The sequence below is a fragment of the Pezoporus wallicus genome, unplaced genomic scaffold (assembly GCF_028554395.1).
Source record: "Pezoporus wallicus isolate ANWC-B61680 ecotype Strahan unplaced genomic scaffold, APGP_CSIRO_Pwel_v1 contig_13313, whole genome shotgun sequence".
Taxonomy (NCBI): domain Eukaryota; kingdom Metazoa; phylum Chordata; class Aves; order Psittaciformes; family Psittacidae; genus Pezoporus; species Pezoporus wallicus.
The window spans coordinates 42,322-68,657 of record NW_026635649.1 but is presented as its reverse complement, the minus strand read 5'-3'; the positions used below and the strand labels follow the sequence as shown (position 1 = coordinate 68,657).

Sequence of the window (26,336 nt, the reverse complement as noted above, 5' to 3'; positions counted from 1 at the left end):
TAAAATACAGGTAATTCTGCTGCAAAGAGCTCATCAAGACATGGGCTTAAAGCAGATACAAGCCAAAACTGTAGCACATATTCCTCTCCCAACCAGGAGAGCCTGTCATGGCACATCTCATTAGTGGAAAACAGCTCCCACGGTAGCCACATGGACTGTATCAAGGGAAGCCAGGCATCCTGGGGGAACAAACCCCACAGCCCAAACCCACACAGTGACAAGGTCAGCAGTTAGAAGGATCAAGGTCTGATGCTGACTGAGATGAGATGAAGGTGCCAGAAGATCCCATACAGCTCAGGCCATATTCTTCTAGCTCCTACCACTAGGATCTGTATTGGATCACTTCAAGAGTAACAGTCTCTCCTTTTTACACAGTATTAGTAGGCCTGCTTGGAATTAACACAGAGGGTGGAATGCTGTAGGCTGGACTAGGAAGAGGTTGGTTTGGTCCAAAGCTGAGAGTTATACAGAAGTATTTCCAGTTTATTTCTCAATCCATACATCTCAAGAATACCAAAACTACAAAGATCTTGATTGAAAGCTGATTTGAGGTATTTCTCATTGTTTCTCACGGAATGGCTACACAACACACTGAGTTATTCCAGGCTCTCTTTTGTCCAAAATGCACATCTTGCAACATAAAAGACATCAGGACATTCATTCTTAGGACAATGAAGATGGTTATTTTAATACAAGAGATTGTTTGCCCATTAGAACTGCAGGTGGAGGATGACACAGGGGGGTTGAAATGCAGCTTCTTACTCATTTCTAATGCTTCCTTTACTTATGTAGAGACAGTTTTGTGAAGAGATGTGTAAATTAATTGCAAGGAAAACCAAAAGTGATCAGAAAAGAAACCAGCTTTGGCCTCTGAGCATGAAAAGTGAGCAGTGCACCTGAAATCAAATTTCCTTGTTATTAGAAACTGTCTTCAGCCTAAATCTACATCAGAACACACCTGCAGTTTCAAACTGCATTTAACTCGAGGCTTGAGATCATGTCTCCTAATTATCTGCAAAGCAAATGGAGCTTAATTACGTTTTATTTAACGTGTTATAACTGAAATCATGATAATATTATTCACAAAATCATTCGCCCTTTTCCCAGCTTCTCATACCTCCTCTTTATCCTCACGCAGGAAGCCAAAGAGAGCAAAATGCATGCAGCATCCTGTTTTACAGCCACAACATCCTCCCAGTGCCGTTACTTGCGTGAATGACAAAAACACTTTTTTCTCTTCTTTAGTTGAGGAGGTAGTTGTGCAACTAATCCAGATGGTCCTAGAGGTCCCTTCCGCCCTGGTGTTCTATGATACTAGTCTCGACTGAGTATCAGGGATATTAAGATCTTGATAAAGTCCCACCATCTTCACTATTACAATATCAGAAGATGAAAAAATACATCTTCACTTGTCTGCTGGCAATAGCCATGAGCTTACATCAGTTGCTCATGGTAGCAATTTCAGTAGGAAATTTCAATCACATCATTTAATTGCACTTCAGGAGTTACTGCAGCCGCTTCAGCAATTCAACTGCTTTTATAGAATGCTTTCTGTGATGCCCATGAACATTCCCAGGAAAACCAGACAGGACTATCTTCCTGTTGCAAAAGGGAATGCGTTGTTGTCAAAGAATGAAATGTAAGAAGGAAATTTGCCTTCACCCTTTTCTGTGTTAGAAAACAGCTGCATAACACAAGCATCTCACAGTAACTATAGTATTTTATGGTGTTTCTGCAATTTACTTGCTCCTTACACCTCCATAACAGAGGCTTCACTGTGCAAGCACAAGACACTTCTGTGGCTCAGTAACGTTTTAGTTTAACAATTGAACATCCAGTTGAACTGTACTAAACATTTAGTTTAGGCTGTAGTAAATCAGTGCAGCCACCTCCTTCTGAAACCACAGCCACAAGACCAACCACCCAATGTCTTTGTCAGACAACACTGATCCAAATGCCACAGAGGTAATATGTTCACAGCAGGGATAATTCAAACCTGCAGAAAGCTGGGAAGAATATTGAAGTTCAAAAGTGACATGATACAAAGTCCATTGCATGTATTCAGCAACAACAGCAGAACACGTCGATGCTCACACCACAGGTCATAAGCTGGCTCAAAGGCCAGATTTACCAGTAAGAAAGGATTTAAAGAGTCGAAAGGAATAACGGTGGAATTTAGGATTTCAAATCTAGATAAAAACATGAATGATTGCAGTATTTTAGCTTGAAGGACTAATCAAAACTGTGCCTAGATTTGAAGAAAGTCTTCTGAAGCCATCTTGAAGAGAAAACTTACAATTTTAGTTTGCCTGGTTTTTTTTCCTAGGAAATGCAGTGTAAATGAAACACAAGGCCCTGACAGAGCAGCTACAGCAACTGCTGAATATGGAAGAACAGCCAACCCACGTTGAGGCTATGGGGAATTGAGGAAGAAAGATTCCTGCACACACAACGAGCCAGAGCCAGGGATATTTCAAGGACAATGAATTCAGCATAATGTGTAACTAGCAGAGGAGTGACAAGTTAATGTGATCATTTCTTTTCCTCATTTCTTTCTTTTCAACATGAAGACTTCATCAAGATTTTCAAGGTGCTCTTGTAGACCTGCCCGAGCTTTTAAACTACGAGTGCGTGCTGCCAGGGTAAGAGATTCCCCTTAGTTACAAACTGTGCCTGCGCAGAGCAAGTCATTAGTGTGAACCTTAATGAGTAGGTGCCCGCTGAGCTGAAGCTTCAGCTGCTCGTAGCAGCTTTGCACAAGACTGCAGCGCTCAGGAATTCACCTTTCAGTGACTGCATTCACGTTACAAGTGAAGATATTGTTACTACACACACACTGGCAAACATACCAAGGGCTATATTCTGCAACCTCTTTTAAGTCCCCTCCGTGCAGGGGAAACCTGATCTAAAGCTCCCTGCGGCTGAAGCAGCCCTCCTGCTGACTCCATTCGCTTGCGACAAGGTCCCTGGCTATCTATCCACTAACACAGCGTGAATAGAAGCAGCAGAACCTAATAGCATCGTGAGGTCAGATGGAACAAACTGATTTGCCTGCAACATATCTGACACAGAAATGCACTTACTGAAGTCTGAGATGTGAATGATGACCAGGCCCATTCTCCTCCTAATCTGCAAGTCATATCCCTACAATTTAGGACAGTGCTCGTATGTATCAGTAGCTAAATTCAGATCTAAGTAGATTTAAACCCCAAAATTCAGTCTGATCAACTGCGGAGTTTTGGAAAAACCAGAGACGGGATATAAACCTAAATTACAAGTTACAGAATGAAACGAGGAGCTCTTAGGCATGAAGTTCACAGCAGATGCAGCATATCACTGGAGGGAGTTATGTGAGAACCTCATTTTGAACTCTGGAGAGGAACAACGATCCTTTTACATTACCTCCACTGAAATCTCCTTTGGTGCCATGGGCCACTTGTGCTCATACTTGTCTTTCACAGTTTGGTCACTGTTGGCGGTTGGTGCTGCGTTCTCAGGCCGTACTCCATGGCTTGTTTTGCCCACCAGATTTTGAACTGATTTTACCATATTCTTTAAATCCTCCGGGTATGGAGTGGGATAACGTTTTAGATTTATTTCAACCTGAACATTCATAAAAAGAATTAAAGCACAAATACAAAATGAAAACAGCATGCAAACGAAAACCATGGTTACAGTACTATGGCTAAGTGCAAATCCCTCGAATCTTTAATTATCTCTTTGAGGTAATGTGCTGCAAACAGCTATCTTCATGGAGCTTTTGTACTGAAATTTGCTCTCGGTTACACTATGTCAACCTGTAATGGAATTTCAGTGACATAAAATAATGGATGGGAATGATTCCCTATAAGCCCATCTTGTGCCCTGTGGGAGTACTGTAGTTTAATTGTACATTTTGCTTGAGAGTACTGACATATTAAACCACACCTTTGAAAAACAGCACTGGTGTAAATGCAGAATTAATTATAACTGTGTTCAGTGTTCTGAATTCATCTGAATTATCTATGGCAGCTGAGAACAGACTCTGATCTACCGGGAGCTATTTGCTCTTTGTTGTACAAGTGTGTCCTACTCTTTTCTCATACAAGAAAACAGACTCAAACCACGACAGAGAAGTCACCCAAATGGTGCTTCGAGTGACTGACAGACCTACAGATTTGCCCGAAAGCTCCACATTTACATCTATAATTTTTATCACTCAGAAGCAGAGAAACATCGTATTCCCCAAGTGCAAAGCGATGCTAATTTGAAGACAACTCAACAAAATCTCAGGGCCGAGGGAAGGGGGAGGAGCAGCTGAGAAGGCCCCTGGGTGCCGTCACCCCATCCCATCACCTGCAAAGACATCACACTGCCAGCAAATTGCTCTGAGGAGATGGTGCAGCAAATGCCCACATCAGCAGCGATCCAAGCAGGACAGATGACACACGTGATGCTGACCTCTCCGTACACCTCCTGCACTACGGACCTATTTGGTCTGCTGAACGTCATCCCACCCCGTCATGAGAAGAGATGCTGAGGAAACTGAAGTGTACATCCAAACAAAGCATTACCTTGGCAAGGCTGCCTGGGCTGCACAGAGAGTGTGGGCACCTATAGGTCTGTCCCTTGAGCCCTACCACAGATGCTTCCCTCTCAGCAAAGGGTCCTCTGCTCCTCAAGAGCATCTCCTGCCCTCCCCACTGCAAACCTGTCCTATGTCCACCAAAGCTATGAAAGATGGTTGTGGCTTCACGTGGGATTCACAGGGGCACCAGAAAGCCCACCCTGTGGAGCAGCAAGGCTGAGCACATGCACTGGCCACCACACACAGGCAGCTGAAACACAGCTGGTGCTGGCTGAGCCCAGTGCTCTCTGAGCGCCTGAATGTGGGGTGGAAATGCAATAAAATCCTTAAACGGGGTAAACTTCCAGCTCCCAGTGCACGCCAGGATAACTGCTCCCAGTTATGAGGCTGTGAAAGTTGAAATCACCCCACATTTACAATGTGATAAGTGTTGGGAAGCGTTTACTACAAAGAAGCTTTTGCCTCATTGTGTATGTAAGATCAGCCAGGGGAGCTTACTTTTGATAGCTCACTGTTATAGCTGCTGGAATTTAAATTCCTAAAGAGCAGGGAAAAATGTAATTTGGGATTCCAATGAGCACGGGCTGTTCATAGGAAGAGTTTAGAAGCAAAAGCATGATCGATTTGGAAAATAAAACTGTATGAAATACTCGCATACGATTCTGAACCACAACCAAATAAACAGTACAGAGAATTGATTCTGACATGACTTTAACATAAAATGTTACAATGTATGACTGTGATGCCATATGTCGAGAAGGAATTTCAACAGAAAATAATAAATTAAGTCTGTAAAGTGTTACTAAAGCTCTGGTTGATTTACGGTTGAAAGAAATCCTGTTTCCACATGGCCTAATGAGGCAACTGCTTTTTCCCAGGATTAGGACTGTGATTGAAGGGTAAGGTCTGCAGACAGCCTGCTAAAAGCCAAGCCACAGGGCGAGTTCTCACTTGTACTAGGCAAGGAAGAATTAACTGAAAGGTTTTCCTGAGATAGACAAGTCACAGGCAGGGATTTCAGCAAGAGTTTTGTACCACTGTATTAATATTAAACAGTGAACGTCTCACGTGGCAGCGGTGGAAGGGGGGATAGCCACTGAATGCAGATATTTTGATCAGTGATTTAGATTTATCATTAGAGGAAATCTGTACTCCCTGTCGACACAGCTCTCGCTTGTTTAACACTGTATCAAAAGAAGCATGACCCTGAAAGAGAATTTTCAAGTTCAAAATTCTTGATGGAAGAAGCTACTGAGCAATTTTGGTTACCAAATAAATCTGCTTTAACCTATAGCTGGCTGAGAGTTCAGTTTCAGCTAGGAAAGATCAAAAGTGAAAACTGCATGCTAGAAAACACCACTGATGTCTGTGGTTACTGCCTGGTGACAGTTTAAATTAACCTTCAAATTCATCCCATAAAGGTCAGGTAAAACTGCTAAGAACATACATGTTAAAACCTCCCTTTGACCTATGGCCACACCGGGATGGTGTGACACACACTGAGTCCTCAGAAGGTTCAAGCAATTACCTCTACTCACAGGCTGATGGACAGCTCGGTCAACTCCTTACAACACCCTCATGCTCATTTGTATCTAGAGCTGTCCTGGGTTCAGCAGCAGCAGTCATTTTTCTCCTTCTCAGCAGCTGGTGCAGTGCTGTGGTTTTGACTTTCAGCCTGGGAACAGCGCTGATAACACCGATGGTTTTAGTTGCTGCTCAGTAATGTTTACTCTGAGTCTCATGCTCTGCCAGGGAGGAGGGGAAGCCAGGAGGAAGCAGAGACAGGACCTGACCCAAGCTGACCAAAGAGGTATTCCATACCACAGCATGTCATGCCCAGGATGTAAACTGGGAGCAGTTACCCAGAAGGGTTAGATCACTGCTCGGTCAGGCTGGGTATCGGTTGGCTGGTGGTGAGCAGTTGTATTCTCTCCCCTTGTTATTTCCCTTATCATTGTTATCACTGATGGTAGCAGCAGTGGTTTGTGTTATACCTCAGTTACTGGACTGTTCTTATCTCAACCCGTGGGAGTTACATTCTTTAGATTCTCCTCCCTATCCCTCTGGAAGAGGAGGGGAGGAAAGGAGAGGAGGGGGTGAGAGAGAGACTGAGTGGCTGAGTTGCCGGCTGGGTTAAACTATGACAAGAGCTGAACTGACACTGCTGGGAAAGAGCATGCACACACCAGAAGGATGCAAATAAACATTTCTATCTTATTCATAGTCACTGATTTTGAGGTCATTTTTTCATGGCTTGGGCAAAAAGGCTCTTTTCCATGATAGGGAAAATCCCCCCCACACCTCCAATGGGAAATCCTTTCACAGCCTGGCGAGATTTCCCAGGTTTGAACAGAATTAGGTCTCTACTCACAGTTTTTACCCACTGCAGGTATTTCTGGGTACACACAGTGAGGTATCAGAGAAGAGAGAAGCTCTCTTCAAGGTACACAGACAGGAGAAAATACCTGATCAGCTCCTAGCTCCCTGCTTCGCTTTTCATTTAATAATTCTGCTCCATCTAAGCAATAAGTACAGCATCAGCTGCAGAGTTTAGTGGTTTGAACTGATGAGAAGACATTAGGATCATTATCCAAGGCCAGTTTGGATGGGGTTCCTGCTCTAGTGGAAGGTGTCCCTGCCCGTGGTAGGGGGTTGGAACTGGAGGAGCTTTAAGCTCCCTTCCAACCCAAACCATTCCATGATTCTCTGATTTTGGAGGAGAGGAACATTGGATTTTATGTGGGAATAGAAGAATCTCATCCAGAAACAGACTCACGGTCTACAACACTGGTTAATGCCCACTCCCTATGGATGAGAGGGAGAACAGGTAAGAGCCACCACTACTACAGGTAAGAGCATCCATTGCACCCCCAACAGCTCCAGGGCCTGGGATCACACCACACAGAGACATCTGCTCGCAGCATGGCCACGGGCCAGCTATTCTTGCTAAGTCCTGTTTCCAGGAAACCTGGAAGCGTGGTGCTGTGCCTCTGCTTCCCTGCTCTCCATGCAGCAGATGGCAGCATTTGAACTGACGTAGGGGAACAGCTCAGTGCATGAAGGAGTTACTGATTCTACACAGTTTACTCAGAGGAGACATTTGTTTCAGCCATTCACAGTGTTCTGAAATATATTAAACCCCAAACGGCTAAGTGATGTAATTCATACATTACATTCCAATATTTAAACTAACACTAGCAAATACCATACAATACAATTAAATTCCTCTATCATCTTGCAAAGATTCCCAGATGCTGTTTTCCTTATATGACCCATAAACGGGCAATTCATCTGGGGTACACTTTCAGTTTAATCCCTTTATTGTGAGGCAAAGGTTGTGTTTGGGCTTCATTCTCTGCTTTATTAAAGCAGCAGAGTCTGTTATCCCTGGTTACAAGAGTTGGATGAAAATTCCTTGATTGGGAAGAATACTAAAAAGGAAAAATCCAAGATTTCCAAGAAGATCTAAATGGGATGTTAAATAACTGTTAATAATGGTATTGCTCATTTGAAAAGGAAAATACGCTTTAAACCTCCTCACAGGATTTTTGTCCCTGGCAATACATTTGATGTTGGGTATCTTCCCACAGGTAAAAATGTGCAGTGTTTAAGCATTTGATCTGGGGTAATTCCTCTATATTATTCAAGAAATGGAAATTTTCATGCCATATGCATGTAGCTAATGTCCTTCTGACAAGCTTTATGATTATGGACTCTACTGAAACCTCTGGAATTACCTTGATTTCACATAACTGGAGGAGGATACTCATGTTTTGATCTTCATTTATGTTAGGTTACAAACCTGATGAGACCGACCCTCTCCACTGCACATCCCCATGTACCCCTGTGAAGCTGCAAAGATCTCACTGACTTCGAGAGGAACATGGAATCCCCTGTGTGATCTGATTATTTCTCAGGAACCAGGTGGTGGGACAGGAATTCCAAGTCTCCCAACCCTCTGGGTTATCCTTGTCTGCGTGACAAAACACCCTGCACAGCAGGAACCCAACATGAGGGCTATGGGCCTTAGCTGACATGTGGAAGCGAAGCAGTGCTGTCTAGACAGCAATAGCAAAAGCAGAATTGGTGGTGTGAACTTTAGGGAGAGCAGTCATGCTATTCCTCCTCAACCGCTCTACTTCAAACACGGTGATGAGTACTTTCTAGGTATTTAGAACTCAAACCCAGCTCAATCCAAGATCTGCAGCTTGGACCCTGTCCATACTATGTGAATTCCAGAATAAATCAAATAGAACTTACCTTGACTTTCCCTGCATTTTCCTCCTCTTCCTTTTTTTCTTCAAATTCAAAGGCAACAGTCATACGTTGCTGTCTCTGCTCCTCCCACAAAGTAGGGTTAAAACTATCACTGTCTGACTGGAAATCTACAGTTAAATTGCAAAGAGCCATTAGTGCACCCAGCACAAGACTGGAAATGATCTAACAGACATGCCCTTAGTTGATCCTGTCATCTTGGGTTATTGCCTTAGAACTGCTGAGGGGGGGAAGTGAGAGTAGTAACCCATAACCCATTACAAACAGTGCTTAAGCTTTAAACTGAAGTGAGAGCGATGGGGAGCAACAGGGTTTTGATGCAGGTCTGGAGGGGAGGGATGTATGAAAGCTCCTTCAGATGGGTCCAGTGTCCCCGCAGGTTGAGCCTGCTCTGACCGCGTGCCCATCTGCATGGCAGCAAGGAGTATCTTAGCGTTTCTGTCCCATGCACACCCAATTCCCAAGTTCAGATTGTTCCTACAAAGCCATTCTGCTGACGGTAGAGAAGTGCTGAGGAAAATGTAAATCTGATGGGCTGAGAGTAAAGGATTTGTAAACAGGATTCCGTTGGGTATGACAAAACACACACCGGTATGTGTGCACCACCGGCTTTGTGCGTCAGAAGAGACACACACACACAGAACCAGGTCTGAAACCCCTTCTTTTCCCTCCCGCTGCTCTTTCCTCCACTATCTGCACAAGCTCTGCTCCTGCCTCTGTGGGCAGAGCTGATGGCGTTTTACCTTCATCGCTGCGGGGTTGCTGGGGAAACATGTAGTTAGTCAGAACTCGCTGCTTTGTTTCGGGGTGAGCCTCGGTTTGCAGTGGAATGAGGGCCTTGGACTGCACAGAAAGGCAAAACAGAGAACTGTTAATTCACAGCATATGTGTGGAGAGCAGATTTAGCACTTGATAAATAGAAAATACAAGATTAACTGAAATTCCACATGAAAACAAACTTCTCTGTGGACTAAACCACGTATCACTTTGGTGGAAAAGCCTCCCCTCCCATTCCTCACTTCTGGAATTCCTACCAGGATCAACAGAATAAGCCCATCTATCAGAAATACTGACTGCACATTCAGTCATTCCATGGAGGAAGCTGAAGGCCCAGTGGAGCAGAGCTGCAGCTACACAGTTACAACACCCACTCTGGTCTATTTAAAGCTAGGGCTAACGAGGAGAAGATTCATGATGGTTATTAGTTCATCTGAGGGCAGAACTGGTGCAAGATACTGGAGAATTTACATGGAGGCGCTCTGACTATTGAGATGTTACTGCTGTGTCTTGCTTCAGCTGGTGTAAGGGGCTTTGGGCAAGGGGGAATGGGGGAATTGAAGCTGCCCAAGGGGAGACTGAGCTGAGCTCTTAGGCAGAAGCTCTTCCCTGTGAGGGTGCTGAGGCGCTGGCACAGGGTGCCCAGAGAAGCTGTGGCTGCCCCATCCCTGGCAGTGTTCAAGGCCAGGTTGGACACAGGGGCTTGGAGCAAGCTGCTCTAGTGGAAGGGGTCCCTGCCCGTGGCAGGCGTTGGAGCTGGAGGAGCTTTAAGGTCCCTTCAACACAAACCAGGCTGGGGTTCTGTGCTTTTTTATTACCCCTCCACTTAATCTCCCCTCCCTCCAGCTGTAACATTTTTTGCTTAGCTATAGAATCAAGAAGTACACAGAAGGAGCAGTGCAGTAAGCAGCACCAGTGTAAATCTACTGACTGCCATGCTCTTGGCTTTGCTGTGATGTGAGGGCCTGGCTGAATGGTGTGCCCTGGCCAGGAGTCAGCAGGAATGTCATCTGATGTCTGGACAACGGAACCTCCCCATCTGCTGGGCTCTGCTTCCATGAGGGCTTTTTTATGTGGATAAAAGGATGGACTCATTTCTGCTAGTATGACAACTGGCCCCTGAAGAATTAACCTCATCAACCGCAGCTAAAGAGCTGTAATACCTGACTATGAGCGTTATTGCAAAGTGGGAACAATGAGATTATGAGACTGTGTTGAGATTATTAAAACCTGTTAGGTAATGTCAAACGTGTCTTTGTGCAAATGGAGGTTTTCTCCATTTAGGGTTAAATTATAGAGTTGCAAAATGATTCTATCCATCAGTCCTGGCGAGGGTCGGGACTTATTTCAGTGCTGAGATGCTGGTTGAACCGTTCCATTTCTCAGTGTTGCATAAGCTGCATCATTTGTTTTAAAATAGAATCCAAAGAACGCATAGCTTTGGAACAAAGAAAGGCAAACTTAAATGTAAAAGGAACTTAAATGAGAGTTTTCTCCAAAACAAGCCTCAGAGTTCTGGTGCACCTTTTACATATTTAAACTCCCATTGACTTTAATGGAGTTTAAAGTATGCAGCAATGGGAGCGTGGACAAGGGAAAGGGAAAAGGCAGATGACAAGAGGCACCGATGGAGTAAAGGATGGAAATTTTGATAATGAATTCTTACCTCTTGAATTCCTATTTACAAAACGTCCCCTTGTACTTTTGGCCTCAGAGAAGCTTAGCTAAATGCAAGTGATAAATCCTGCAGAGGGGATCTCTCCAAGTTAATAAATGACAGCCAGAGGAATCCAGACCTTGATATGAAAGCATAAAGCCGGACTGGGAGCAACTACTTGTAAAATTCTCCTACAATCCTGTATTAAATTACAGGTTTCATCTCCAGCCCTGGCTAAGACCCTGAGTTAGTGAAGAAAATACGAGTACCCAAAGTCATTACCTGGTTGTCAGAGAGCCACAAAGCTGCAAGCTCTTTGAGCTTTGTAAAAGTGAAGGGTAAATTCTTCAGCCTGTGAACGATAACATTGGAACCGCATGAATCCATTTGCACTATAGTTTCTTTCAAAGCTCTGTATGTAGCACGTTTATCTTGACCATGCTGAGATTGCTCTGATTCCATCTCTTTATATTCTCTCGCTTTTTAAGAAAATACAATTGCTTATTTAAGGCCTTCCAGATTTGGAATCTAAAACTACTGACATCATACCCTAAAACTGTTAAGGAGATACCAATATTTTGCCTTGGCTGTAAGGTAACCAAAGTTACAGCTTCTAATGCAGCCAACAGGAAAAATCTTGGTCCCAGGGAGACTTAGAGGAAAGACCTGACAGTTTTCAGGTAACAGAAATCCTTCTATTGGACATTTACATTTTGGAACAGAAATAATCTGAACTTACTGAAAATTCCTTTTTGCAGAAATGTTAGGAAAACGATTAAAATATTATAAATATTCAGAGTGAACCTAAATGCCAAAATTAAATGAAGCAGGAATAAAAAAACCCCTTTCAGTTATACATGTAAATGCATTTCCTAAGAGTGATCTGAATGTAGGAGTGGGGACAGGATGACTTAATCCTTGTGGAAGCTTCACTCAGGTTTTCCCCACTAATTCTGAACATCTTTTTACATCTTGGTCTGTGCCAACACGAGAGTGTCCTGACCACACACTGACACTGACCCATCTTAGTGTTAGGGACAGTGAAGGAGCTGGAGGACTGTAGGAAGAATTGGACTGACCAGAGGACTGCCTACAAAGACAAAAGCTAAATGTGATTTAACAGCAAGAAAAGAGGAAAAGCCCTTTCCTGAGAGTCAGACACCCCATGCTACGGAAAGAAAAGCTCTTACAGAGCTGTTCACTCACACCTCAGGTAAGGGTGGCATCGTGCTGCCCCACGTGCAGGGCATCCTCATCATAATTCATTGCCATCTCCCATCAAACCACCAAAACCACTCCTGCAGCCTTCTGCACATTAAAACCTCCCCATACTTTTGGGACATAGGCACCTCATGCGCTTTTCCACCACTGCCTCTCTGCAGTGCTTTGAAACTGTGCCCATTCCGGAATTTGTAGGTGTATTTTTACCACAAAGTCATTACCTCCGAAGACAGTGTTATTTCAGTGTTATTGCTGTGGAACAGTGCACTACGGACACTCTTTATATACCCAGGTTACAAGTTTAAGCTTTAATAGTTAACATAATGATTCTTAAATAGTGTTTAACCATGTGTTTAATGCAGAGCTTTTTTCTGCCTGAAAAGAGAGGAACTTTGGCTTTTCAATTGGTACCGTTATTTCTATACGTTTTAGGATTCAGTACTAGTAACATAAGTTTCAAAATTCAACAGAAGCCTCTGTCTGCAGGTGTTACTGGTGGTGGTTCAATGCACTCAAGTTGAGAAGTGTGTACCAAAGGGAGAAGCCAAGCTGGTGAGCTTGCTCCAGAAATGGTGTGCGGCAAGGGGATCTCCAAGCTGGTTTTCCACTTCCATACTCAAACAAAACGCAGAATTAGTTATTTTTAATTCTTCTTCGTCAGTAAGCCTGGATACCCCTTTTTAAGCATCTGAAAAGGCCAGATTTTAAGGAGTCTTCAAAGGAAGAAATCCCCAAATAGAGCTCAAAGAATGAGGGCACCCAAAATCATGGGTGGTTTTGGAAAATGCTCAGCCGAGATATGCCCCAGCCTCTTTGACTAACTGCAATTTGGTTTTGAGAACTAAGACTGCTTCATAAATCATGTGCTGTAGGAACATCTCACCCTCATCTGTACTGCCAGTGCTCCTGCAAGCACTCTGACCTTCGCCAACAAATGAATTACCAAGTGATTTCATGCTCTACCCTGGGTCAAAACAAGGCCCTTGATAACTGGCACTTACACTGCATTAGTTTAACCATGAAAGGGAAATACATCAATGTTTTTCCAGCTTCATCAGTCAAAACAAGGATACACCACAGCTATAGAGGATCTCAAACATTAGTTCTGCATGGACGTAGGTTGATTGCTTCTCCATCCTCTAGGCCAGATCCTACTTGCTATAAATCAGCATAACCTGCTGATTTCAAAGAGCTAGCTCCCATCATCCTCAGTAAAGGATTTGGCCTCCTCTGAAGAGAGAAATTTTCATCAGTAACTGAGAAAAAGCAATTAATCTGCACTGCTTCCATTGCTCTTGCACATTATCTGTAGTCAGTACAGAGAAATAAAACTTTCTGGCTGTGCTGTTCAACAGAGAGCATTTCTTTTATGCTGAGATGCTGAAACTCCTCACTAGACAGCTTGGAAAACCACGTATGTCATTATTTTTATCAATCTAAGGGAAAATATATTCACAGAACTAAATGAAACTCTAATTGGTGCAGAGATAGCTAATCAAGAAGATGGCCAAATCAAATTGACTTAGAAATCAAAGGCAAACTAGGCTGTACCAAACTGACTTGCTCTGACTGCGACTGGTATTTTATCCAGCCTGAATAAAGGACCTTTGCAGGGGGCCGTTTCTCTACCAGAAGGCTTGACAGAGCAAGGGCAGCAGTCAGGATGGGGAACAGGATGGACAGAAACATGGTCACAGAGCCTACACCCTTCCTTCAGGCACCAGCCCTATGATGTCCTGAAACATAAAGTCCACGGGAAAACAGTACCTCTGATTGTTCAGGACAATGGCACCAGTTCCAACTGGTGCCTGCTGGGTGTGCTCCCTTGCATGAGCAACAGTTCCATTCCTCTGCAATGTTTTCATGGCTAATAAGTTCAGTTTGCAATCTCTTACACTGGTTTGTAAAGAGAGCTGAAACCGTGATAGCCAAATCAAAGGAAACTCTGAGTGCTGTAGAGATCACCTGGGTGCCCCATCCCTGGCAGCGTTCAAAGTCAGGCTGGACACAGGGGCTTGGAGCAAGCTGCTCTAGTGGAAGGGGTCCCTGCCCATGGCAGGGGGTTGGAACTGGATAAGTTTAAGGCCCCTTCCAATCCAAACCAGTCTGGGATTCCACGATTCATACTAATTCAATTAAACTACAGGTTAAATCACATATGCTACTGGCAAATGAAAATGTTTTAAAGTTATCAATAAAAATCCTTCTTTTAAGGTAAATCTTGATGCACCAACTGATTTTGCAGGGAAACAACTGTCCCCAGTAACAGTCTGGAAACAATTGAGATGTCAATGCTCATTTATAGTGTTTAATCATCACATTGAATATGTTTTCTTGTGAGAAAAAAAAGGTGAAGAAATGTCCCCCAAAGTTCTCAGGTGAATAAAATCAAACCCACCCCAGCACACTTTTTGACATGACACCCCCAAACGTTAAACCACTGTATCATATGACTTCACAACCTCAGGGAAGCTACACATCAGTGTGTTACACTGGTCTGGAGTGAGGAACTCAATATAATTCCATCATTAATCCCAGAATATACCTTCTGCATAATTTGTTACGTTCTTAACGGTTAGAGACTTTAAAAATATTATTCATGGGGCACAAGCAAAGGAAAGAAAATGTCATTGATGCTGCGTAAATATAGAAACCATCAAATGTTGATATTTGAGGGGTCTCACGGGGCAAAGGTGGTCTTGGCTTTTGCTGAAGCCTCCTGACGGACATAACTTGAACTTCTCTGTCCTGATAATAATTATTTTTCTCATAGTTTTGCAAAATAACCCACTACATATTTGTACCAGGTACTGCATTTTTGTTATGTGCTAAGTAACCCAGCTCAGAGGACGGGAAAGGTTTCCCCTGATTGTTACGCTGAGTAACATAAATGTACAAAGAGCTTATGGGAAATACCTTCTAGATTCATCGATGCACACATCATACTTCGGTGGCATTCAGAAAGACTTTTTAATAATAAACCAAACATGGAAAATTCATGTGCAAACATGTTGAAAACTGGTCATTACAAGCAGCATCACCAGTCAGCCAGCGGAGCCCAGAGACAGTTGTGTTTGTGACAGTCCTCCAAGGGAGCTCTCAACAAATCGGTAATAACAGGGTTTTCAGAGTGGGGAAGTTTGAAAGAGCATGATTTATATTAACCCATCAATATACTGCTCATAAAACCACTGTGGACATACATGGCCAGCAGTGACCACCTCTTTGGCAATGAGCAATACTGTACAATTGAACATCTAGCCAGAAAAAGAAGAGGTACACCAGGGAATAGCCTTGTTTTGAACGGGTCATGTCATCTTAGGACCTTTTTTTGCCTAACTTCTGTGGGTGAGATTCAGAGCAGCAACTGAGTTCTGACCCCAGGACAGAAGCAGTGCAAATACAGAAAGGTGATGATTCTTTGAGCTCTTCTTTAAGCACAATCTAAAACTAAAAGAAAGGTTACTTACCAGTAACCGATGCTCTTTGAGAAGTGTAGCCCAAATGTACATTCTAACAATTCTACCTCTCAATCACAGGACTCATACCTGGAAGGACTCTGAGGAGAGAGGAGAAGCAGATGGAAGACAAATGTATATGTGGACTACACATTGTGAAGAACACCGGTTACTGGTAAGACATCGTTTGAATGAATCCCATGTGTACTCTTAACAGTGACTGAATCCAAGCAGCTACCCCCAGGGACTCATTACGTGCGGGAGGTCTTGGTATCTTTTGTACAAGTAGCAACTGCTCAACTACTTATCAAATGCTGCATCGGTTCTTGAAGCACTGGAGATAGTGTTATGGCTGGCAAAGGCCAGGATGAACCTCCAGGTAGCTGCATTGCAAGTACCTGGAGCCAAAACTTCCCTGACTGCAGAAGGTGAAGCTCCCCAAGCTCTGGGTGCTTGCACACTAACCCTCCTTAGGCTCCACCTTCAGCAAGTCAGGATTGAACCCATCACTGCCTTTTAATGTGTAGAGACAACAGAATATTGCATTTCCCAGAGATGAAGAGGGTTGAAAAGGTTTGGACCTGTAAAGATCAAAGGAGAAAGGACTCCCAGCTATGGAGATGGGGAGTATAGATACAGCCTTAGAGTGTATGGCATGGGAAAGAAAAGCTGGGTCTATTTCCCTGGTTAAAATGGAATTCTAATGTGAATATTTGAAGAATGTCCTGGAATTAAATCAGCTTCTGGTGAGTTTCAATAGCAAAGTCCATCTTACAGTGATGGGGGCCTTCGGGAGATACTGAATACGAGTGAAAGTTTGTAGTAGCCAAAATCATTGTCCATCCAGGCTACTAGCAGAGTCATGGGGATAAAGACAACGGCGTAAGAGGCTAATGGATACACAAGTGCACCATTTATAGCCACAGCTTACACATGAGAGGTGAAATCTGGCATGTGATGAAGTAGATGACCCTGAGGTATCATTCACTGGGATGAACCTCCAGGGGACAGATACCCAAGCACTGTGTTCCCTTTGTAAAATTACACATCCATGACAAGAGCCTGTGCCCTCTGTGAGAGAAATAAAGTGCAAAGATGCCAAGGAGCCCATCACCATGGGGTGAAGCACATGCACTGGACCCCTGGCTCTAGAACTGCCTTTCTGTTCTGCTTGTGTGTCTGTCTCCTCTTCCAAGGGGCATCCAGGAGAAGAGCTGGGGTGCTCTACCTCCTCTGTCACAGGTGAAGCAGAAAGAGCAGAGGGGCAAAACTGGTGTAGTGACATGGAAAGGTTCCTAGCAACAAGCAGAGGCCAAGTATGCTCCTTATTATCATGGACATGTGGACTCATTCAGGGAAAGAATGGATATTGCCTTAATGCTGGTATGAATGGGAAACTGGGAAACCAGAAAAGTAAAAACAATGTAAAACCCCAGCATTAAGATGGTATCTGAACTTTGTCCAAGCCTCTGGTGCCAAAACACTGAAACTTTGACTTCATTAAAATGGGGATGTCCATAACAGCAGCATTATCACAGTGTCCCAGCAGGGAAACATTTAACCTCAGCCAGAACGGGTATCAACGAAGAGTAAAAATTTATTCCCCAAACCCTTACAGAAAAGCACATGAGACAGTTCATGCAGGTTTAAAGGCTGAAGGCCTTCATTCTGAGTTAGCTCCTATCTCTCCTAGCCTAGACTCTGCTCTCCCACTAGTTATTCAATGCTTACATCTCGCTGTGCAGCTTTTCAGGTTGCCTTGAGAGAGCAACTTCTCACCCCAACAGGCAAAGGTCCTGTTCTCATGTTTGCCAGGCTCAATGGTGAGGAACTCAGCCACAAAGAGTGTCATGAAATGAACACAAGAATGATTGCTTCTTCCTTTTTCAGTGAGATAAATCAGCTCAGTGATGCATCCAGTGAGCCCTGAGCAAGTGTAAGGGCAGATGCAGGGCTACCAGCCAGCACTGAAGGGCGGGTGGGAAGGGCAGCAGCCCATTCCACCCCATGGAATATCACATCAGCAGGATGCTGGCCCTGGTAATTACCTTCCTCCACAGTGGAAATCCCAATCCTCTCTTAGAGCTGGGTAGATGGGGACAAAGGAAGGTGGAGCAGGGCTGCTGCTCTGGTGGCATCCATCTGTCAGGTCAGCTTGGTTGGAAGCCCTGCCTGGTACTACCACCTCCAGTGCCTCATCCCAGCAGTAAACCACCTCCTCCCTCTCAGCAATTACACATGAAGACATGAGCCTGAAATCAGGAACTGGCCTGGCTTGAAAGTTACTTGGCCAAAAACAAGGAAAAAAAAAGAAAGCAAAACAAAAAACCACACAGTTTTTCTGCTTCCTCAACACGCATTCATGGCACAGGTTTGTAAAGAGGTCAGAGTGATCCAGGACAGGTTGGATTCATGTGCCAGCAAACACACCCTGCAGTGCTACTCCTTGAAGTCCCCCAAGACCCCAAACCAGCGTTGTCCTGCTGCCTCCCCACTTCTCCATCACCCTGTGCCTCCTCCTGTGTGCTGGCCATGCAACAGCAAAGCGGACCAGCCCCTGGAGACATCACCTGAAACCTCACCATGCCTGTGAGAGGCTCCTCTCATCTGTATCATGCACGCATCCGAGATCACTGTGCACCTCAACAGGATCACAGCAGGACAGGACAGGGTACATGGGTGCAGAACAGTCAAGGGAAGCCTCAGTGCCTATGCTGGCACCAGCCTGACTGACACTAAAGGCTGTAGAGATAAAGGCACAAACCTACACTGCTGTGGGGACAGACCGATGGGACAGTGCTCCCTGGCCCTGAGGAAGCACTGGGATCTGAAACCCCAGATCAATGACCCAAGGTTTGATTCTGGCATTTGGACAGTTTCGACACAAACTAAAGTTTAACTTTGTGTTCTGGTCCATACCTCATGTATTTTATGATACACAATTGCAATGCTGAAAACCATCAAACAGAATGAAGCAAATAACTTCAAACCAATATATTACAGGGATTTCTACATGACTTCATTTGTATTTTATGCTTAAATTTCAGCAGTGAAACTGCTGACAGAACATAGACACAGATGTGGGAAGTCCTTCCCCTGGTTTTTACCGAGTAGGGATGACAGTACTGGAAACAAAACAGCATTTGCACATCCTACTTAAGGAAAAGTCTGATCTGTGACATGGGGTGGGGGTCAAGAAAGGCTCACTTAAGGTTTCCATTTCTCAGGAATAGCATGTGAAGAGGAACCTGGTCTTTCCCAAAACCTTTGCTGAAGGAGATACAAAGTTTTCTCTTGCTTTCAGCAGAGGCAGGATAACAGGATAACATGCCAGTGTGCCTGCATTTAATGAGTCCCTACGCACCAGCTTGTCACAGTGGTTTAATCATTCAATATTACAAAGTTGTATACAATTTTGGAGCCAAATATCACACTTCCACATGGAAACAGCAGGAGATAAAAGAAGTAAACAGGCTTTAATCTGTTAAAACACACTGAAACCCAGATCTTGGCCCCATTCAAGTTTGGCAGTGGAACTAAGACCAAACCACAGAGATTAAAGAAAATAAATCAAGGTTTCTTTCCTTATAGTTTAAATAATCATAAATATAATTCTTATATTAGTAAAGTCTCACAGTGGCTTAGAAGAATTATGTGAACTGTACCTGTTATCACTCAGATTTAACACTCGCAGCTTCTGCATCTGCCCAATTTCATCAGGGAGGAATTCCAGCTTGTTGGAGCGCAGAGACATCACCGTCACGTTTTTACAGCTCCCGATCTAGAGGGGTGGAAAACCCAAGATATCAGGATCCCTGCTGTGGCAAAATTCATTACCACTAAACTTTGGTGTTGGGAGGTGACCAGAAACACAGCAAATAGAGAATGTAGTCCTAAAGCAATGTCCTCCCTCAGCCAGTAACATCAGAGAAATGCCAGCGCTGCCTGCACTACCCTGAGGGACACTCTCACCTTTACATGAATTTACCAATTGTTTTACTGTTTCACTATTGAGTATGCAAGAGCACTGAGTATCTAAGTATGTATTTAGATTGGATCTAAGGAAGAAGTTCTTTCCTGTGAGGGTGGTGAGGCACTGGAATGGGTTGCCCAGGGAGGTTGTGAATGCTCCATCCCTGGCAGTGTTCAAGGCCAGGTTGGACAGAGCCTTGGGTGACCTGGTTTAGTGTGAGGTGTCCCTGCCCATGGCAGGGGGGTTGGAACTGGATGAGCTTAAGGTCCTTTCCAACCCGAACTATTCTATGGTTCTATGATTCTTCTGAGTAGGTAAGAACATGCTTCTTCCACGCTGGGCAGAAGCAATTGCTTGAAGAGATGTTTCGTCTGAGTAGGGATGAAATCTTGGCCCTACCACAAACACTTCAAGGTGTAAATTAAACAGAATCAGCTTCTCACTTCTCTGGGCAGCTCAGGAAGGAAATTCTCATCCACAGCCAAAGTCCTCAGGTTGTGAAGGTAGCCGATGGTGGAAGGTAGAGACTCCAACTCATTACAGCTGCAGTCAAATTCTTCTAATAAAGACAAACTGAAAGAGGAATTACACTTGTTAGATGCTGTACAAAGACCAGATAACAAAAATGAACAAACTAGAACCTCTGAAAGTTGTAAAGCATCACACTGTTACAGACACCATGCCCTGAAGAAGGAACTTTTCGTGCAAATTTCCCTAAAAGTCTATAATAATGTGATTTTAGGAACACTTTTCATCAGTCTTATCCAATGAGGCAGTTTAAGAAAGACCACTTGTCTTCCTCACATCATCAGTCTTACTTTCTGTAGTGAGGGTGTTTTTCAACTACTTCAAACAGTGAACAAGGCAATTCCTACTCAGCAGAAGAATCAAACCAAAAAGTTTATCAACTTAACAACAGAGACACGCAACAGGTAAAGCAACAGCACTGGTGAGAGCAAAGGGAAGGGACACAGAAATTACCTGCAGGGTACATTCAATCTGAGGCACCTAACATCACAGAATCATGGAACCAACCAGCTTGGGAAAGCCCTTTAATCTCACCCAGTCCAACCATTCCCAGCCCTGCCAAGGCCACCGCTGCCCCATGGCACTGAGGGCTCCCCTCCACGCTGTGTGAACACTCGCAGGGACGGTGCCTGCAGCCCTGCCCTGGGCAGCCTGTTCCAATGCCTGAGCACCCTCTGGGGCAGGAATTGTTCCTCAGCTCCATCTAAACCTGCCCTGGGGCAGCTTGAGGCCGGTTCCTCTTGTCCCATCCCTTGTTCCTTGGGAGCAGAGCCCAGCCACCTACTGCCACCACCACAGCTATATCACCCTTACATTACAGTTACAGCTGAATCCCTCGCAGCAAAGACTAATTTCAGCTACTACTTAAAATATCAAATCTCTTTCAAGTGCTTGTTGTTTCTAAGGACAACAGCTACTATTACATTATGAATATTCTCAGCCAAGATCAATGACAGCTGTTTGTTTATTTGGGCTTTTTGCTTTTAAGGGAGTTAAACTGGGAGAAAATGAGGCATAGCTGTGCAGTCTATGTATGCATCATCTCCAAAGTGATACTGGGCTGTTTCAGGTCATCCTAATACAGATCAGTGGTGACAAAAAAGATGAACTGGGATCTAAATGCAGTGATCAGCCTCTTGTAGATGGACACGGCTTTTGTCTCAGCATGCGCCTCTCTTACATGCTGAGAGCTGGCTAGAAAGTGCTCTTGAAAGGGTATCGGATGGCAAGGACTGAAACAAAGCAGACCAAAGACATCTTCAGACACTCAAGTTCAAAAATCTCCATTTTGGTCTTGTATCCCTTTCCCTAGATTGTATTTCCTGTATTCTGTCAAGCTGGGAATAGAAAGAGGTCTGACCTGACGATCAGTGCTTGAACCAGCCCATCCACTGCTGCTCTGGTATGGAACAGCCCCAGTAGTGCTTCTCAGCCCTTCAGGACCCTGTTCTACCAGGCCCTCAGCCCCTGGGATGCTCTGGGGGGTTTGCTTTTCCCAGGAGACAAAAGGTATCAGGCAACACTTACCTATCAGTCTTACTTTGGGGACTAAGAATCAACAGTTTGCCCTCTGCTAGTGCAAATAACACACAGAGGAGTATATATATGCACAATACATGTTATAGAAGCATGCAATGGTTTGTGTTGAAGGGACCTTAAAGCTCCTCCAGCTCCGACCCCTGCCATGGGCAGGGACCCCTTCCACTGGAGCAGCTTGCTCCAAGCCCCTGTGTCCAACCTGGCCTTGAACACTGCCAGTGATGGGGCAGCCACAGCTTCTCTGGGCACCCTGTGCCAGCGCCTCAGCACCCTCACAGGGAAGAGCTTCTGCCTTAGATCCAACCTAAATCTCCCCTCTTTAAGTTTGAACTCATTCCCCCTTGTCCTGTTCACTACAGTCCCTGATGAAGAGATATATTATATATTTACTATATATATATACACATATATATGAAATACAGAGATATTGCATATATATTCTGATCATATACACACATACACATATAAAAACTCTGAATATCTTAAAAACTTAGGCTGGATATAAAATTTCTTCAAATGGATGCTGCACTGCTCCTTCAGCTCACGGAATACAAGTTTGGTGGCCCATCACAAATGCCATCATTCCTTGCTTCTGCCCCTGTTTTTCTGCTCCACATCTACTGCCGTTACAGTAAGGTTAAATGGCAAGCAACTGTTTCTTCCTCAGTGTTTGTCACCCCCCCTGTGCACTGACAATGGGACTCCATGCCCGAAAGGTTGCCTGGGATTTTTCCAAACGTTTTGGTAGATGTGATGCAAAGCTCGCCTTTGCTCAGTCAGATCTCGATGGGTCACAGCTGCAAGGCTGGGCCTTTGCTGCATCTCTAATTTACCTTTATTCCAGTGTCTTGATTTAGAAAAAGGACTTTCAGCCTTCAAACGTTGGGAAATAGCAAAGCAGAAGTAGCTTTTCCTAGCAGGGAATTCTCAGAACTAGCCTCTAATTGCTGTATTTCAACAGGCTGAAAAGCCACAGTGCTTAGTGAAAGAGATGCATGGAACATATCCAAGAGCTCTGCCAGGTTTTGGGTTTAGCTTTTCTTTAATAAAGCTTTGTACCCACCACAGTTTATTTCAATGGAGATACAAAACAATTCCAGTAAAGGCAAAAGTCTGTCACGTTTACCTACTTCATACAGAATGTGTGCTCAACGGGGGGAAGTCCAACTGGAAAGCTTGGTGCATTGTGGGACACACACGTTTTAACTTCTACTGATGAGAACACAACCAGAAGAGCTTGAAAACAGATAAGCTAATTGAGAACTACCATGTTCCGATGGCAATGAGAAACCCAGACATGCTGAGCTCTAACTGGAGCAGCTTCCCTGGCAGTGAAGAATGACTTCACCAGACAACAGAATTCTATGTGAAGGGAATTGTCTGGCACAGACATTCTCAGCTTCTTGCCTTCCTGATGGAATGAGCAAGCAAATGAAGGTGGCCACAAAACCAACCAGCGTGAAACTGGATTTTATCCTTGTAACTACCATGGCCAAGAAAATAACGCACTTCAGAAAGTGGTTTTTCATTCATCACGGATTGGGCATGAAAGTAAGTTGACAATAGCAGCTATAATACCAACAATGCTAATTTAGCTAAATACCATTAACCTTACTGTCTCCTTGGACTAAATTCAGATCATTCTTGACAGGTTTAAAGGCAGACTAGAATCAGACATGGACCTGCTGTTCAGTCTGGCACCCACTGAAATGAGGCAGGTCACAGGACATACACTGATGTAGACGAGGAATATTTTTAGACAGATGAGCAGAGAGGGATTCATGGAGAACGATGACTGCCATGGACGGACCCAAGGGTAGTTCCAGTCCATCTCAGTCCCATTCCATGCAGTCACAGACCTTTTCTCCCAACAGCCACAGTACCCAGGTGACTGCCGCAGTAGCCTAAACCCTTAGTTACACCCGCTAATTCTCCAGCATCAGGCAAAAGGAATTTTGCAGACTTGGGAATACAAGTTTGCACTTTCATTTGCAGCATCTGGTGCTGTCAGACATGGTACAGCCTAGACAAATACACAAAGCACTTCTCTAACTGCACGCTGGCTCTTGACCTGCTGCACCGTTACCTATGGATGGGTTGTGACTTCCCTCGTGACACTCTCCCACTCACCAAAGGGAAGCAGGGACATTCATTCACCAGGTCCTGTAGGTAAAATCTCCAGTCTGTGTCCAACTTGGAATCCCCTGATTTGAGGTAGAATTTTAGGTCTGCTGTGCATAGTATCTTACAGGGTCAAACTCTAAATGCTGCTTACATGTAAAGGCTTGCCCTTTGAACAAGACTGCCAAAAATGAGGGTGGTGGCTCCCTGTGAGCAACACTGACAGTGGCAAAGTGCTTTGTGTCTCATCAGGAAATTGGTCCCTTGAGGGAGAGTTCCCTCCTCCACATTGCTAATCTTTGTGTGACAACAATGTACTCTGCAGTGGGTACTGACTACCACTACCATTTAGGAGAAAGAGACCCAGTCGGAAACCATCCAAATGGATGAGTCAGAGAAAGGAAATTCATTCTGATGTGGGAGACATTGTCCTCATTAAATGAAAGTACTTCATTGAAAAGTATCACTCAACACTAATGTGATAATATTACCTGATTAGCCTAGTGCTCTGCATATGCTCCATTCAGAGCAGCACTATGTCTCTTTACAACTGTAATTAAAGCTCCATGACAAATAAACATATATAAGGTTAAAAAAAAAGGAGGGCTTCCCCTTTCACTTGAGCAATTCAATAAGTAAGAAAGGTTTGAAAATTGTTTAACAATTCCCCCAAAATAGTTAATTGTTGGCCATGACACCAACCTTTCTGCAGTGTCCAGCACAGCTCTGAGCCTTCTGAGCTTTCACTGCCTATCAGAATGTATTGCTACACCATGGTTTGCGCAGCAAAGATTTGCCCTTTTGTGATTCATATAACTGATTTTTAATGCTCTCCATGAATACCCCATAAATCTACAGACACTGCAGGAAGTACAGCGTGGTAATCCCAACCTGAGCTTTCAGTTGCTTCAGCTGTAATAGTTCATAAATCTGGATTTGTTTTCCCAAACGGTACACCAACAACTCAATTATTATTGAAATTAGCACTAGAAGATGGGTGCAGGAGTGGTAAAGCAGTGGCTGGGCAGGTTAGAAATCATTTCTGTTCTAGAGACCTTGCTGTACTGTTGTATTTCTGGACAAGTCTAAATGAAGCTTTCTCAGCTTTAATTTTGGGAGCCTCCAAACAGACCTGGCTTAAGAAAACTACCTCTAACAAAACCATTTGTTGAGTTACAACCTGTTGAAGAGAGACCAACTTTTGTGCTGGAAGCAAAGGCAGAGCCTGAGTGCAAGTCGCCCTCGGATGCCCACTTCCACTGCTGGTATAAATGGCATAACCACACATTCAGTTGTGCCAGGCAGACAACCCTTCCTTGGGCTGAACTCTGTTCTCTCTTCTGCAGGAATGCTACTGCTGGGACAAGGGGATGATGCCATCGGCACTGCTCTACTTGCAGGAGGCAGCCAGTGACCAGGTATTCTGATTTTTTCCCCCCAAATACCAGTTTATTGCATTTCAGAGGTAAAACATGCAGAGGAAGAGGCATCCTACAAACACACCAATGTTAAAGGTATGTTCTGCTAGAGAGGGGTATGTGCAGTGTGTAACTTCATGAAGAATCACTCATTTCCATGCTCAGAGACACTCCTACACCAGCCTTGAATTTTACAACAAATTGGAGGTTTCATCTAGCAATAAGCTCAGCACACAGCAGTACAAGCTTGAATTTTGCATCAGTGATCATGTAATATCTGACAAAACAGTAGCTAAAGGGCATCCTTAGTGCTTTTCATAGTTAAGATTACTGACAGGACACTGCCACACTTTGATGCACACACCTAGGACTTTTTCATTTCTGCTGCTTCAATACTTGAGGAGATCTCCATACACAGGAGGTTTACAGCCATTTTCTTCTCAGCATCGAGGCCTGGCTGTTGCTATGGGAACAGACGTATTCCCCCAAATCCCTCTGGTTCTTCCACTTTTCCTGCTCTAATCATCTAAATTGTGAGTGATTCATACAGCAAAACATCTTTGTTCTTTTCCTTAGAAAATGAGATACATTTCGTCTTCTGATCACTTACAGCAGTGTAAGTCCACAGAAGTAACAGTGTTGTGCCAAATCTGAATGCGATAAACTGGTGTTAGGCACACGTTTCTAAGTTATTTTATAATTCAGTACATCCTTGTCTTATTTTTCATTTTCAAGCCCCCACATTCCACAAGCAGAAGGGAAACCACATTTTCCTTAATGCTGAAAAACACGAGACTTATAC

The 26,336-nt window shown here is 44.0% G+C and overlaps 1 protein-coding gene across 7 annotated transcripts in view; it reads right to left on the bottom strand.

The window, feature by feature from the left end:
- Positions 1–26,336, bottom strand: part of LRRC7 (leucine rich repeat containing 7) — a 92,884-nt gene that overhangs the window by 25,333 nt on the left and 41,215 nt on the right. For 5 of the 7 annotated variants that reach the window (XM_057397183.1, XM_057397190.1, XM_057397187.1 and 2 more), the window contains exons 10-15: positions 20,372–20,501; positions 19,621–19,736; positions 11,559–11,628; positions 9,586–9,685; positions 8,828–8,952; positions 3,403–3,603 (exon numbers count right to left, since the gene is read on the bottom strand). In XM_057397183.1, the coding sequence (XP_057253166.1) occupies positions 3,403–3,603; positions 8,828–8,952; positions 9,586–9,685; positions 11,559–11,628; positions 19,621–19,736; positions 20,372–20,501 (742 nt within the window). Of the gene's footprint in view, positions 1–3,402; positions 3,604–8,827; positions 8,953–9,585; positions 9,686–11,558; positions 11,629–15,967; positions 16,057–19,620; positions 19,737–20,371; positions 20,502–26,336 lie in introns of those variants that run through there. The other 2 variants (XM_057397186.1, XM_057397188.1) reach the window with 2 other exon arrangements.